The following is a 15,163-nucleotide window of genomic DNA, read 5'->3' on the forward strand; positions in this document are numbered from 1 at the left end:
AATGCTCCTCACCGAGCCTGGGTCGATTCTCTGTTCTGATAATGGTTGTTGTTTCAGCTGAGACTTGGCATGGTGAACGGCGCCTACCTTTGACCAGGGAGCTCCTCTTTGTTTGCAGAGTGATAAGTCGGGACGGTCAAACTGACCAGGGTTGTAGTAAACAAACTTCAGCCATGCACCTCGGATGTAGCCAGCGTGACCGCCTTTTGCCGCTGGGCATGAGACAGCCACTGGTGTGTAAGGAAAGCAGGTCGATCGTGCGCTGAGAGCTCTGATTCGGGGTTTCATGGAGTTGGCTGCAATGTATCGAAGAACCCCGGCTTTGGCGTTCTGGAAATCCAAAACGGTGTATCTGTTTTTAATTCTGATCAGCCTGGTGCTGCACATCCTGATCGGCCTGCTGCCTGTCCAGGAGGTAAATGTACAAATCTGTAGCCCTGGCATACAGGGGGGCCACTCGCTCTCAAACCGGCTGCCGTCAAAGGCGAACAGCGAGCTGCAGAAATTTGCCAGCACTGGGACGCTGAGCCGCACATCTCAGTCCCCGGGAAAGGCTAGGGATTCAGGTGGCGGAAGCCAGCCTCTCCCGGGCAAGCCATCTCCGAGGTCGGCCCCCGAACTTGACGGCAATTTGCAGCGGGATCCCAAAAGGCAGGACGCATCGAAACTGGCGGCACTGTTTCAGCACCCGCTGTACAACATTCCGAAAGCACCGCTGTCCCCAGATGACCAGCTCTTCTCAGTGAATTCTGCGGAAGCGTTCACGGCAAAGAGCAGCAACAGTGATGGCTGGTGAGTGGAGCACTGTTCAAGTGAGCCAGGAATTAATCACCAGAGAGGATGGGACAGTCGGATGTGTAATTGTATAATTACTGCATGCAATATCCAACTTCGACATAAGTTAAATAAAAGTAATATATAATATTTTTAGGCATCCGTTAGTCTCGTGAGAAGACGAGTTTGACTAGTTTGTATGGAAGACCAGCAGTTGCCCATGCTGCAAGTCTCCCCTCTCCACGCCACCGATGTTGTCCAAGGGAAGGGCATTAGGACCCATTGGGCTTGGCACCAGCGTCGTCGCAGAGCAATGTGTGGTTAAGTGCCTTGCTCAAGGACACAACACGCCACCTCAGCCAAGGCTCGAACTAGAAACCTTCAGATCGCTAGACGAATGCCTTAACCACTTGGCCAGGCGCCAACACATTAAATAAGTTAACACAGCCAGTAAAACAAAACACCTTCCGGCAGACGCTGCAGTCTAATGTAGAACACAAGCTCAGTTGTAATACTCATCCCATAGAACACGATATACAAAAAAAGGAGCCAGGAGCCAGTTTAATATTCTGGACAATACCCTAAATGAGGGAGTGCTTTAATGTACTGGCTGTGCAAATCTCCAGAGATCAGTCAGCGGTCAATAATCGTAAAGCAATATGCGTGCCGCAGAATAGTCTGATCCGCATGCCACAAAATAAATCAAATCAAATCAAGTTTAATTGTCACTCAACCATGCATGGACACAGTTGAACGAAACAGAGTTCCTCTGGGCCAAGGCACAAATGGTACCCAGCACGTTCAAAACGGCGAGGAAAGAAGCATATTCACACTAAATAACAAGCATATATATCGTCCCTGAATGACATGTCCCACAATTGACGGTGCAGTCTCCCAGCAGAGTACAGTTGATGTACACACTATATGAACTGTAGAAATTCCAGTGAAGATCGTACCAAAGTGAAATGCAACACACAGACTATATCTCATTGTTATGTGCCATGTTCTATGGCATCATCATTAAGTCCATTTTAGTGCAAAGAGGTCAAAGAGGCCACGGTGTCGCTGATCTGTAGTGATTTGGATTTTTCTGGTTCGTTCAAGTATTAAGTAATGAGGCTTCAGATGATGAGGGAGGTTGTATTTACAGTCTTGAAGCATATCTGTTGCTTCAATATGAGCCATATTGTATAACGTGGGCGATCATAGTTTTGACCATGATTGTTCTTGGCAAATTTTTCTACAGAAGGGGTTTGCCATTGTCACCTTCTGGGCAGTGCCTTTACAAGGCAGGTGACTCCAGCCATTATCAATACTCTTTAGGGATTGTCTGCCTGGCGTCAGTGGTCGCATAACCAGGGCTTGTGACGTGCACCAGCTGCTCATATGACCTGATCCCATGGCTTCACGTGACCCTGATCGGGGGCTAAGCAGGTGCTCACCTTGCTCAAGAGTGACCTGCAGGGTAGCAGAGGGAAGGAGCGCCCTACACCTCCTTTGGTAGAGGCAAATCTCCATCCTGCCACCCATAGACTATACATATGTATGGTTCGGTTTGGATCCTGCAACACATTTTATGGGTTGTAGGGGTTCTCTAGTGTGTCTTGGGCTTGGCGGTGCCTACCCCTCTCCAGGCCAGACCACAGCCGATGTCCTTCAGCTTGGTGGCTCACCCTGGTCTTGAACAGTTGGCTGTTGTAGTTCTTCAGGGAACTTATCTGCCCTGGCCAGTGACTTCGTCGACACGGTCCGTCACCCAGTGGTGCCGTGTTAACGCCACCCTGCTCACGTCGTTTAGCCCGCCAGCCGAGGCGGTGTACCGGGGTGTGCCACTAGGAGGCAGACGTGAGAGATTTGGGAGATGGATGAGGACCAGAGATGTTCGTCCTCCCTACTAGGTAGAGTGCAGCTGCCAGACATCCAGGTACCACCTCTATCCAGAGTTCCGACATCCCGTATAGCCGTGTATTTCTTAACTCCTCATACAGAAATGCAGAAACTAACACATTCGGTGAATGGTATAAAATATTGTACACAAACTGTACTCTTAACAAATAACACATAATGCAATATTCCAATCTGGAGATTATTCCTTTATTTATTGACATACAGCCCTTCGAGCCACGCCTCCCAGCAACCCCCTGTTTAATTCCAGCCTAATCATGACACAATTTACAATGACACACACACACAGGCATGCAGACACACACACAGACAGATAGACACACAGACACCCACACATAGGCACATAGATGCATACACACACAGACACACACACACACACTTAGCCCCACACACAGACACACACAACACACACACACACACACACACACACACACACACACACACACACACACATTGCACAATATAAATAAATGTGTGATACTCAAACTACACAAATACTATACACATCCTTTCAGTACTTTGAAGGGTCTCGGCCCGAAACATCGACTGTACTGTTTTCCATGGGTGCTGCCTGACCTGCTGAGTTCCTCCAGCATTTTGTGTGTGTTGCTCTGGATTTCCAGCGTCTGCAGAAGCCCTTGTGTTTATATGATTGTAAACGTCTGTGCGTCTAATTTTTATCAATGTGTTTTGTTCTCACAGGGTTAGCCATGAGCAGGAGTACGTTCTACCAGATGGCAAATCTCCTTCTGATACGTACCCCAACTGGCTGAAGTTCTTCATCGGAATTAACCGATATGAGCTGTATGCACAGAACAGCAGCATCATTACCTCCTTTCTGCAGGAGCTCGCTACCTTGAGGATTGTCCGTGTCAGTAAGGAGAATTTTTTGTTTTTTGGTCATTTTTGCTAAGTGAGTGCAAGGGCATCTGGTTTGGTGCATCTCGTCTGGATGTGATATGTGAGGGTGCAGGTGAAGGCATCAGTGCATAGGTGTGCACTCAAAGAATGTCCATACAGGTGTGCAGGTGCAGGCTGCATAGGTGTGTGTGAGTGTGTGTGTGTGAGAGAGAGAGAGTGTGTGAGTGTGTGTGTGTGTGCGTGTGAGAGAGAGTGTGAGTGTGTGTGTGTGAGAGAGAGAGAGTGTGTGTGTGTGTGAGAGAGAGTGTGTGTGTGTGAGAGAGAGAGAGTGTGAGTGTGTGTGTGTGAGAGAGAGAGAGTGTGTGAGTGTGTGTGTGTGCGTGTGAGAGAGAGTGTGAGTGTGTGTGTGTGCATGTGAGAGAGAGTGTGAGTGTGTGTGTGTGAGAGAGAGAGTGTGAGTGTGTGTGTGTGAGAGAGAGAGAGAGTGTGTGTGTGTGAGAGAGAGTGTGAGTGTGTGTGTGTGTGTGTGTGAGAGAGTGTGTGTGTGTGTGAGAGTGTGAGTGTGTGTGTGTGAGTGTGAGTCTGTGTGTGTGTGTGTGAGTGTGAGTGTGTGCGTGCACGTATGTGTGTGTCTGTGTGTGTGTGTGTGTGTGCGTGCACGTATGTGTGTGTCTGTGTGTGTCTGTGTGTGTGTGTGTGTGAGAGAGAGAGTGCGTGTGTGTGAGAGAGAGTGTGAGTGTGAGAGAGTGTGAGTGTGAGTCTGTGTGTGTGTGTGTGAGTGTGTGCGTGCACGTATGTGTGTGTGTGTCTGTGTGTGTGTGTGTGTGTGTGTGTGTGTGCATGCCTGTGTGGGTGTGTGCACGCGCACAAGGTCATGTTGAAGTTTAATTGTTATTCAACCACATCGGAATACAGCCAAACGAAACAGCATTACTCAAAAGGTTCAAAGGTTCATTTATTATTGAACTATACAACTCTGAAATTCCTCTTTTTCGGGTAGCCATGAAATCAGGAAAGAAAAGCAAAACAGCATGATCATCAACCCGTAAATCCTCCTGCCCTGCACAAAAAACGAACAAAACGGATCAGGCACATCGACCCCTAAATCCCTCCTCCCGCATGAGAAAGCGGTATGACTGTCCACACGCCAATTTTATTTATGGAGTTACAGTGCGGAGTGGACCTTTCTGGTCCTTCGAGTCGTGCCACTCAGAACCCCACCAATTTGACCCAAGCCTAATCACGGGACAACTTACAATGACCAACCAACCTACCAGCCAGTATATCTTTGGACTGTGGGAGGAAACTGGGGCACCCGGAGGAAACCCACGTGGTCACGAGGAGAACGTACAAACTCCTTACAGGCAGCAGTGGGAATTGAACCCAGGTTACCTGCACTGTAAAGGTTGTGCTGACCACTACACCATCATGCCATCCCCACCCTCCTCCTCTCAAATCTCATACCTATGGCATGAGATAGAACCAGCAGGCATTAGTGCACCATTTGAACAGTATAGACTAGTGTGCATTGGACGGACCGAACGCGTGAAGGAATGCTGGGGTGCACTGTATGGGCAAGGATGGGCAGGGGGAAGCTCAGCGGGATGGATGTGTTCAGATGTGCATCAGTGAGGCTGTGTGCCGCCTGGCACCTGTTCATGCTCAGTAATACACGCGCAGTATACAAGTGTCCGCAGGACTGATTGCACTAAGATGCTTTTACAGGGGCATGCTGTGTGGATACATATAGATCAGGAGTTCCCAGACTTTGTTCTTATGGCATGGACCCCTACCATTGGCCGAGAGGTTCATGGACATCTTGCTTGACTCAGCTCGTACACCAACAGGGCTTGTGTGAGATCAAACGACGATGAGCCCTGTGTGCTGGGGTGTGTCTATCTTTAATTACTTTTCAGGAGCTGGGCACCACCAGCAAAGCAGCACTTACTGCACGCCCCTGAAAGCCCCTGAAAGCCTCTGAGTAAAGTTGGTGAACCACTACTTTATACTTTATACTTTATTGTCGCCAAACAATTGATACTAGAGTGTACAATCATCACAGTGATATTTGATTCTGCGCTTCGTGCTCCCTGGAGTACAAATCGATAGTAAATATTAAAAATTTAAATTATAAATCATAAATAGAAAAATAGTAAGTAAGGTAGTGCAGAAAAACCGAGAGGCAGGTCCGGATATTTGGAGGGTACGGCCCAGATCCGGGTCAGGATCCGTTCAGCAGTCTTATCACAGTTGGAAAGAAGCTGTTCCCAAATCTGGCTGTATGTGTCTACAAGCTCCTGAGCCTTCTTCCGGAGGGAAGGGGGATGAAAAGTGTGTTGGCTGGGTGGGTCGTGTAGCTGTGTTGCTACAGCAGTCTGTACCAATGGCAAGCTGTGCTTAACAGAAAGTTACAATGAACTGAATTCATGGCACGGCTTGGTAGCTGGCACCGTGCTTTACGGCGCCAGCCAGAAGTTCGGGGCTCAATTCCCGCTGCGGCCTGTAGGGTGTTTTTATGTTCTCCCTGTGACAAAGTATGTTCCAGTCCCACCCCGCCCCCCAAACATCTCAAAGATGTATGGTTAGGGTTAGGGTCAGTAAGTTGCGGACACACTATGTTGGCGCCTCTTGTGGGCTTCCCAGCACAATCCTCACAGATCTGATTTGATATAAACGATGCATTTCACTGCATGTTTCGATGTACATGTGACAAATAAAGCTTAGCTTGAAAAAAAGAAACAAATTCCACAGCTGGCATGGTGGGACCTGAACTTGGGCATGTGGATTGTGACGCATATCCCAGAATTTAGAAAGAGGTGACGCTGAGATACCGAATGCTTGGATTATCCTCTTCCAAGATTTTGCAGGCTCTGGAATTGTGCCTGTGGACAGAGAGTTGCAAATATGGAACTGGATTTGGAATTGGTTCATTATTGTCACAGGTATTGAGACACAGAGAAAAGTTGGTCTTGCAGACTGTCCATACAGATCAGATCATTACACAGTGCATTGTGGTCGAACAGGATGAAACAATAACAACATGGAATAAAGAGTAACAGCTACAGGGAAAATGCAGTGCTGGTAGGCAGTAAGGAGCAACACTTCATATTCTGTCTGGGTAACCTCCAACCTGATGGTGTGAACATCAATTTCTCCTTCTGGTCATTTGTTTTTCTCTTTTTTCCCTTTTCCCCTCCCCTTCCCTCTTCCTCCACTCTCCACTCTGGCCTCTTACATCTCCTCACCTGCCTATCACCTCCCCTGCCTCCCCCCCATCCTTCCTTTTCCCCTGTGGTCCCTTTTCTCCCATGGTCCGCTCTCCTCTCCTATCAGATTCCTTCTTCTCCAGCCCTGTACATCTCCAACCCACTTGGCTTCACCCATCACCTTCCTGCTTCCCCTCCCCTCATCTTTTTATTCTGCCATCTTGCCCCTTCCTTTCCAGTCCTGATGAAGGGACGCGACCCGAAACATCGACGGTTCCATAGATGCTGTTGCGATGCTCCTGCATTTTGTGTGTGTGTCTAAGCAACGATGTACAAGATCAGAACGAGGTAGATTGTGAGGTCAAGAGCCTGTCTTGTCATACCAAGGAACTGGGTGGGAGCTGTCTGGCCTTTGATTCTTCCTCTTCATGGGAAGGAGGAGAAGTGAGAATATCTGGGGTCTTCAATTATGCTGGCTACTTACTAAGTCAGTGAGAAATTCACAAGTGGCTAGTTTCTGTGATATGCTGACCCCATTATTGAAGAAAATTCAAGTTCCAGTATTATTTCTTAATGCATGCATTACTAAATGACAATAAAAGAGGACTGCCTGTCCTCATAGTCTAAACTTTATTATCATTCAACCATACATGAATACAGCCAAACGAGACAGTGTTACTCCAGGGCCAAGGTACAAACAGTCATACCCAACACAAAGCACATATAGCACATATAAGATGGCAAGCTCATATAAGATATCAGTGAAATTTATTTTTACAAAAAAAACCAGTTCAAGACCCCGAATCCATGAACATTGCAGCAGTCTGCAGTCGAACATATTATGGCTTGTCTTCTGCCGAGTGAACACTGGGGGGCAGCACTGACTGCTGCACACGCTGCTCCCAGCGCAACGACTCCAACACCTCTCTCCCTGACAGCGGTAAACAGGCGACACCGCGGCTCGAGGCCTAGCCTCACTACGATCGAGGCCACATAGCTCCCCCGCCACTCGCCAACAAATCAGTGAGTTGGACTTGCAGCGTTCCACATTAACAATGTCCAACAGGGTCTTGCGATCACAAGAAAAGATGATCACTGGCTGTCAGGAAAGGAATGAGGAGGAAACAGGGGATTTAGCCTGACGTTAGTGGTATGGAAGATTCTGGAATCTATATTAAAGGATTAAGAAACAAACATCTAGAAAAGAATAATGAAACTGAAGAGAGTCAGCATGGATTTGAGAATGAAAATTAATCTTTAGCTAACTTGCTGAGAGTTCTTTGAGTGTGATTGGTAGGATGGGATCCGCAGGCAGGACTGAAAGAGTTGGATATTTGGAAGGGTTTCTGCAAGGTTCTGCACAGGAGTTTTGTCAGCGAGGTCAGGGTTGTGCTGTCGACATGTTATGGTGACCCTAGGGACGGTAGTTTTCATGACAAGATACGGGCCTTTCTACTGCTGCTGCCCATGTTGGGAACTTGGGACCTAGCCAGATTTGAACTCAGGATCATCCATCTCGAAGTCCAGTGCTGATGTCAGTACACCACTGGCTGGCTCAGGGCATATACACACAGTACAAACTGACCTGCAGAAGCCTTTGGATAAGAGACACACAACAGTCTCATGTGCAAAGTTGAAGCCTGTTTTATAAAACAGTTCCTGGGTAGCACAGATGCAAAGTAAGTTAAGTAACAGAAGAGTGAAGAGTGGTTGAGGGCCAGCACAGACACAGTGGGCCGAATAGCCTTGTAAGCATTCTGTGGAGCTATGTTTCCCTGCACTGAGGAGCTGAGGAACAGGGGACAGGCTGAGAATACGGGTTAGGCTATTCAGGACTGTAATGAGGAAATATGTCTTCACTCAGAGGGTAGTGAACCTCTGGAAATCCCCACTACCAAAGGCCATGGAAGCTCAACGTTCACCTGAAACCAAGACTGGGCATTAATGGTAGAAGATCAGCTATGCCCTTGATGGGTCAAATGGCATCTTATGGTCCCATTTCCTTATACCTGAGGTTCTGTGCATAGAGAGGAACCTCCAGGTGAGGTACGCACAGGTGTGTTGCCCTGGTCCATGTAATAGAATGTGGCTTTAAAGAATCACCGACAGGAGCAGAAATGGTCTTCAGAGGACAGTGGTAGTACATGGAACCAGCCCAGGGTGTGAACCATCACTTTGACAGAATGTGACCTGAGTCCAGGGGAAGAGAGGGTTTCACGGAGATGGAGAGGGACTTGGAGCTTGGCACTGTTGCAAAGTGAGCACACACAAACACACACACACACACACACACACAGAAGATACCGGAAGAACCCAGCACCAATGGAGGGGAATAATCTGTCGACGTTTCTGGCCGAGACCCTTCATCAGGATTGCTCTTAAGAAATTTTTCTACAGAAATGGTTTGCCACTTCCTTCTTCTGGGCAGTGTCTTTACAAGATGGGTGACCCCAACCATTATCAATACTCTTCAGAGATTGTCCACCTGGTGTCAGTGGTCGCATAACCCGGACTTGGGATATGCACGTGCTGCTCATACGACCACACACGACCCTCTCCCATGGCTTCACGTGACCCTGATCGGAGGACTAAGCAGGTGCCCCACTTACCCAAGGGTGACCTGCAGGCTAGAGGAGGAAAGGAGCACCGCACCTCCTTTGCTAGAGAGTATCTCCACCGTACCACCCAAATTTAATGATATACATTTAATATCAGATAAATAATTCTTAACACAGTCACAGAGGATTTGTAATTTCTAAAAGATTTCCAAATTTAAATAAGATTTACAAGCTACAAAGGATTTCCAAACACGGATACAATTCCTACAAACTAGAAAAACATACCGAAGAGTTGCAGTTGAACGAATCGTCTGTCACAGAACCTGAAGGAATGAATTCTAGTTCTTCTTTCTGTCACCCCATCTTTCTGTCGTTTCTAACAATCTCCAAACTGTGATGGCATTTATACTAATTTCTGCTAGTTTACATCATCTGCATGTGATCTTTCCAGATACCTTTGCTGGGACGAAGTAATTTGCACAGATGGTCTTAAAGCTTCTAACGACAGAGATTGGAAACATCCACAATTAATGCAGTGAGCACTAAGCCACTTGTAACCATCTTTGATGGGCTAAGTCATATTTCCCACATTGCCTTGCATTTGGCTAATGAAGACAAGCTTCTTGGTCAACTTACTTTGCAAAGCCTTTCCTCCACTTCAAACTGATTGCTGCTTGAAATTTGCTTCAAGAACTGGGGACTGGTTCTTGTTACAACAAAAAGCTGAGCAAAGAATATTTGTTGAAAGTTTAACTTTATTGTCAAGAACTCTGACCCTTGGGAAAGGTCATGCTGCTGTGTTAGAAAGCTGAGGTCAGCAATAAGCTTGTCAGGCTCTGAAAAGTGAATATCCGTCACAACTACATCAACGTAATAGTTGGAATGATATGACGGAATTGCAATCTTTTCACTGCATTCAGTATGTGTGGCAACAATAATCCAACTACCAGATACCTTATCTGATCCCCTGGGTGTAAATGGCTGTCCTCAGGCAGTTTGGACCAAGACCCACAGCAATGAACTTGACTCTCAACAGTCCTCTGAAATAGGATTCTCTGATATACTTTATACTATATACTTTATTGTTGCCAAACAATTGATACTAGAACGTACAATCATCACAGTGATACTTGATTCTACGCTTCCCGCTCCCTGGATTACAAATCAATAGTAAATATTAAAAATTTTAAATTATAAATCATAAATAGAAAATAGAAAAATGGAAAGTAAGGTAGTGCAAAAAAATCGAGAGGCAGGTCCGGATATTTGGAAGGTACGGTCAGGATCCGTTCAGCAGTCTTATCACAGTTGGAAGGAAGCTGTTCCCAAATCTGGCCGTACTAGTCTTCAAGCTCCTGAACCTTCTCCCAGAGGGAAGAGGGATGAAAAGTGTGTTGGCTGGGTGGGTCGTGTCCTTGATTATCCTGGCAGCACTGCTCCGACAGCGTGCGGTGTAAAGTGAGGCAGCAACAGTCTAGTTTAATAATAAAAACCAGACACACCTCCTGGCACCAGCCTGATCACTGGACTAGGACGCAGCACGATGCTGCTACTGCTGACAACCTTGCAGGTGCTCCTCGCCAACACCTCAAGGTTCAAAGAATATTTATTGTCAAAGTACGTATACTATATACAACCTTGAGATTTGTCTCCTTATAGGCAGCCACAAAACAAGCAAACCCAATAGAACCCATTCAAAAAGGAGGATGCCAAACACCCAATGTGTGAAAGAAAAACTGATTGTGCAAACAATAAAAAAAAGCAAATAATATTTTAATTCCACGTCCCATTCCCATTCTGATATGTCTATCCACGGCCTCCTCTACTGTCAAGATGAAGCCACACTCAGGTTGGAGGAACTACACCTTATATTCCGTCTGGGTAGCCTCCAACCTGATGGCATGAACATCGACTTCTCAAATTTCCACTAATTCCCCACCTCCCCCTCGTACCCCATCCGTTATTTATTTATATACACACATTCTTTTTCTCTCTCTCCTTTTTCTCCCTCTTTCCCTCTCACTATACCCCTTGCCCATCCTCTGGGCTTCCCCCCCCCCCCGCTTTTCCTTCTCCCTGGGCCTCCTGTCCCATGATCATCTCATATCCCTTTTGCCAATCACCTGTCCAGCTCTTGGCTCCATCCGTCCCCCTCCTGTCTTCTCCTATCATTTTGGATCTCCCCCTCCTCCTCCCACTTTCAAATCTCTTACTAGCTCTTCCTTCAGTTAGTCCTGACGAAGGGTGTCGGCCTGAAATGTCGACTGTACCTCTTCCTAGAGATGCTGCCTAGCCTGCTGCGCTCACCAGCAACTTTGATGTGTGTTTTAAGCAAATAACATCCAGCACTGAAGTTCACGAAAGTGAGATGCATCCCACAGATTCAGGGGGACTGCAGGGCTTTAACCCGATCCGAAGGTTTTCAGATTGCCTAGCTCTGTCCAACCTGCTGTCTTGGTTGCTTGGCACCAACCTGGGACTGGAAGCTGCAAAACCCAGGAAGGGAAGAGGCTGCAGGAAGTGGTGGTTACAACCCAGTTCAACACAGTCCTCCCCATCATTGAGTCCATTTACATGGCAGAAAGCAGCATCCATCGTCAAAGACCCCTCCAGCCATTCAGGCCACGCCTCCTTTTTGTTGCTATAATTGGGCGGGAGATACAGAAACCTTGGGTCCCACCCCACCTGGTTCAGGAACTGGCGTGGGTGCAACCATCGGGCCCCTGCAGCGACATGGAAAAGTTCACTCACCTCATCACTGAACTGATTCCACAAGCCACCGGCTCACTTTGAAGGACTCTTTACCACTCATGCTCTCAATATTATTTTCACCACAGATCCTGCAGATGCTGGAAATCTGGGGCGACACTCACCAAGTCAGGCGGCATCCATGGAGAGGAAAATGCCTCCTGTTTATTTCTTTATTTGCTGTTTTTCTTCTGTTGTACATTGTTTGTTTGCTGGTCTTTGCTCACTGATGTATTGTTTGTCATAAATTGTACTGTATTTCTTTTTTTCTGTAAATGCCTGCAGAAAATGAATCTCAAGGTGGTACATGATAACAAATACAGACTTTGCTAATAGATTTTACTTTGAACTAGCACGCAGTGAGTCCTGTGTAACGAGGCTGGAGCTTGTCAATTTTAGGTAAGCTAGGTGCTGCACCAGACAGTAATGGCAGGGTGAGGGAAGTGCCAGGCCCTGAGATTGTAGATTGTGGTGCTGGACATTTCTGCTGCTGCTGCTGATGGCCCACAGCCTCTCATGGAAGCCCAGTTTTTTTCCGCTGCCAACCGTTTTGAACCCACCCGATCCAGCACGGTGGAGGGTGCCCTCAGTTTGAAGGTGAGATCTTGTCTCCACAGTGACCATGCAGAGGTCATTTCTACCAATCCTGCCATGGATGAGTATTACTCCATGAGTCATGGAGTAGTACAGCGCAAAAATAGGCCCTTCAGCCCATCAGGACCATGATAGCCATCAAGTATTCATATGCTAACCCTATACCTTAATTTCCCCAACATTTCCAACAGCCCTCCCTAACTCCTACCGTTCACCTGCAATAATTGGATCCATTCATCGTGGCTGATTAATCTACCAACCTGTGCATCTTTGTATTGTGGAAGAAGATGGAAAGCCCAAGGAGGACATGGAAATTCCACAGACAGTGCTGGAGATGGGGATCAAATCTGAGACCCCAGAGCTGTGAGGCCCAGCGTGCCACAACGACACCCGCCCCCCGTGGGTAACTTGTCAGGGACGAGGTCAGGAAGGTTCATCGCTCAGGCTTGTTTGCTTTTACCTGAGCAGACCCAGACCGACAGCCATGTCTCAGACAGCCCAGTCTGTGCTGGGGCTCCTGAACCATTGTAGGAGGCAGAGCCAGAGTACATTCTGACTGAAGTATGATGCCAGACAGTGATCTGTCTTCACTTTGATTTCAAAGTTCAAAGTACATTTATCATCAAAGCATGTATGGGTCTCTATATACAACCCCGACATTCATTTTCTTCTGGGCAATCACAGTAAATACAAGAAACACAATAGAATCAATGAAGGACCGCCCCCTACAGGGCAGACAAACAAACCAATGTGTAAAAAAACAAACTGCACAGGTATTTAAAAAAAAGAGAAAAAGGAAACAATAGTAATAATAATAAATAAACAAGCAATAAATACCGAGAACATGAGATGATGAGTCCTTGAAAGTGAGTCGATAGGGAGTGTGGGCACATGGCCAAGTGGTTAAGGCATTGGACTAGCGACCTGAAGGTCGTGAGTTCGAGCCCCAGCCGAGGCAACGTGTTGTGTCCTTGAGCAAGGCACTTAATCACACATTGCTCTGTGACGACACTGGTGCCAAGCTGTATGGGTCCTAATGCCCTTCCCTTGGACAACATGGGTGTTGTGGAGAGGGGAGACTTGCAGCATGGTCAACTGCTGGTCTTCCATACAACCTCGCCCAGGCCTGCGCCCTGGAGAGTGAAGACTTTCCAGGCGCAGACCCATGGTCTTGCAAGACTAGTGGATGCTTTTACTAGTTTGTGGGAAGAGTTCAGTGATAGGGCGAGTGAAGTTGAATGAAGTTATGTTCTTAGGTTCAAGAGCCTGATGGTTGAGGGGTAATAACTGTTCCTGAACCTGGTGGTGTGGGTCCTGAGGCTCCTGTACCTTCTTCCTGATGGCAGCAGTGAGAAGAGAGCATGACCTAGATGGCAGAGAACCCTGACAAAGGATGTTGCTCTTTGTGACAGCACTCTGTGTAGATGTGCTCAGTGTTGGTGAGCACTTTACCCATGATCAGCTGTGCTGTTTCGACTGCTTTTCCGTACAAGGGCATTGGTGTTTCCATGCCAGGCTGTGATGCGACCAGTCAGTATACTCTCCACTACACATCTGTAGAAGTTTGTCAAAGTTTTTGATGACATGCTGAATCTTCGCAAACTTCTGGGAAAGTAGAGGCACTGCCATGCTTTTGTAATGGCTCTTACACGCTGGACCCAGGACAGATCCTCTGAAATGATAACACTGAGGAATTTAAATTTGCTGACCCTCTTCACCTTTTATCCTCCGATGAGGACTGGCTCATGGACCTCCAATTTCCTCCTCCTGAAGTCAGTCATCGGCTCCTTGGTCTTGTGGCTCCACTCGGTCAGGTTTTCAATCTCCCTCCTCTCTGCTTATTCATTACAACCAAAGTTTTGGCCAATGGCCTCGGTGCTGTGGGCAAACTTAAATATTTCTTTGGAGCTATGCTTAGCCTCGCAGTCATAGGTGTAAAGTGAGTAGAGGTGGGGGCTTACACGCAGCCTTGTGGTGCACCTGTGCTGGTGGAGACTGTGGAGGAGATGTTGTTGTAAACTTGGATCTGTAAGTGAGGAAACTGAGGAATCAGTTACTTGGAGGCATTGAGGCCTTAACTTCAGTCTTATCCGGGATCCTTGATGCCACACTCATTCGTCTGCTCCAGCGTCACCAGCAGTCACCTCTGGAATTTGTCACTTTGGTCTGCACTTAGACTGAGCAGTGGTGAAGTTTGGAACTTGTACTCTGCTAAGTGACTCACAACCTTCAAACCACACCAGTGGCGAACACTGGCCATTTCCTGTAAGGATAAGGATGTGGCAATTTGAATGGTTCCTTCCACCGCATGTTACGTGTTAGCTACAATGCATTGTAGCATCTCTGAAGCCCATGACATCTACTACCCAGATATCACCAAGACTTGCAGCTTTCCCCTGACTCACTGCTTAGAAGTGAATTGCTTTTCCCCATCAGCGTGTCTACTAGTTGGAACTTAATATCAGTAATAACTTAATATTGAACCCTTCCAGAGGACTACTTCCTCCAGACAGATGG

General features: G+C 47.2%; 1 protein-coding gene across 1 annotated transcript in view; it reads left to right on the forward strand.

The window, feature by feature from the left end:
• Positions 1-301: 301 nt before the first annotated feature.
• Positions 302-15,163, forward strand: part of LOC140205410 (extracellular serine/threonine protein kinase FAM20C-like) — a 46,406-nt gene continuing 31,544 nt past the window's right edge. The window contains exons 1-2 of the mRNA XM_072273007.1: positions 302-792; positions 3,382-3,554. Coding sequence (XP_072129108.1) covers positions 302-792; positions 3,382-3,554 — 664 coding nt within the window. The remainder of the gene's footprint in view (positions 793-3,381; positions 3,555-15,163) is intronic.

The sequence above is a fragment of the Mobula birostris genome, chromosome 11 (genome assembly GCF_030028105.1).
Source record: "Mobula birostris isolate sMobBir1 chromosome 11, sMobBir1.hap1, whole genome shotgun sequence".
Classification (NCBI taxonomy): domain Eukaryota; kingdom Metazoa; phylum Chordata; class Chondrichthyes; order Myliobatiformes; family Myliobatidae; genus Mobula; species Mobula birostris.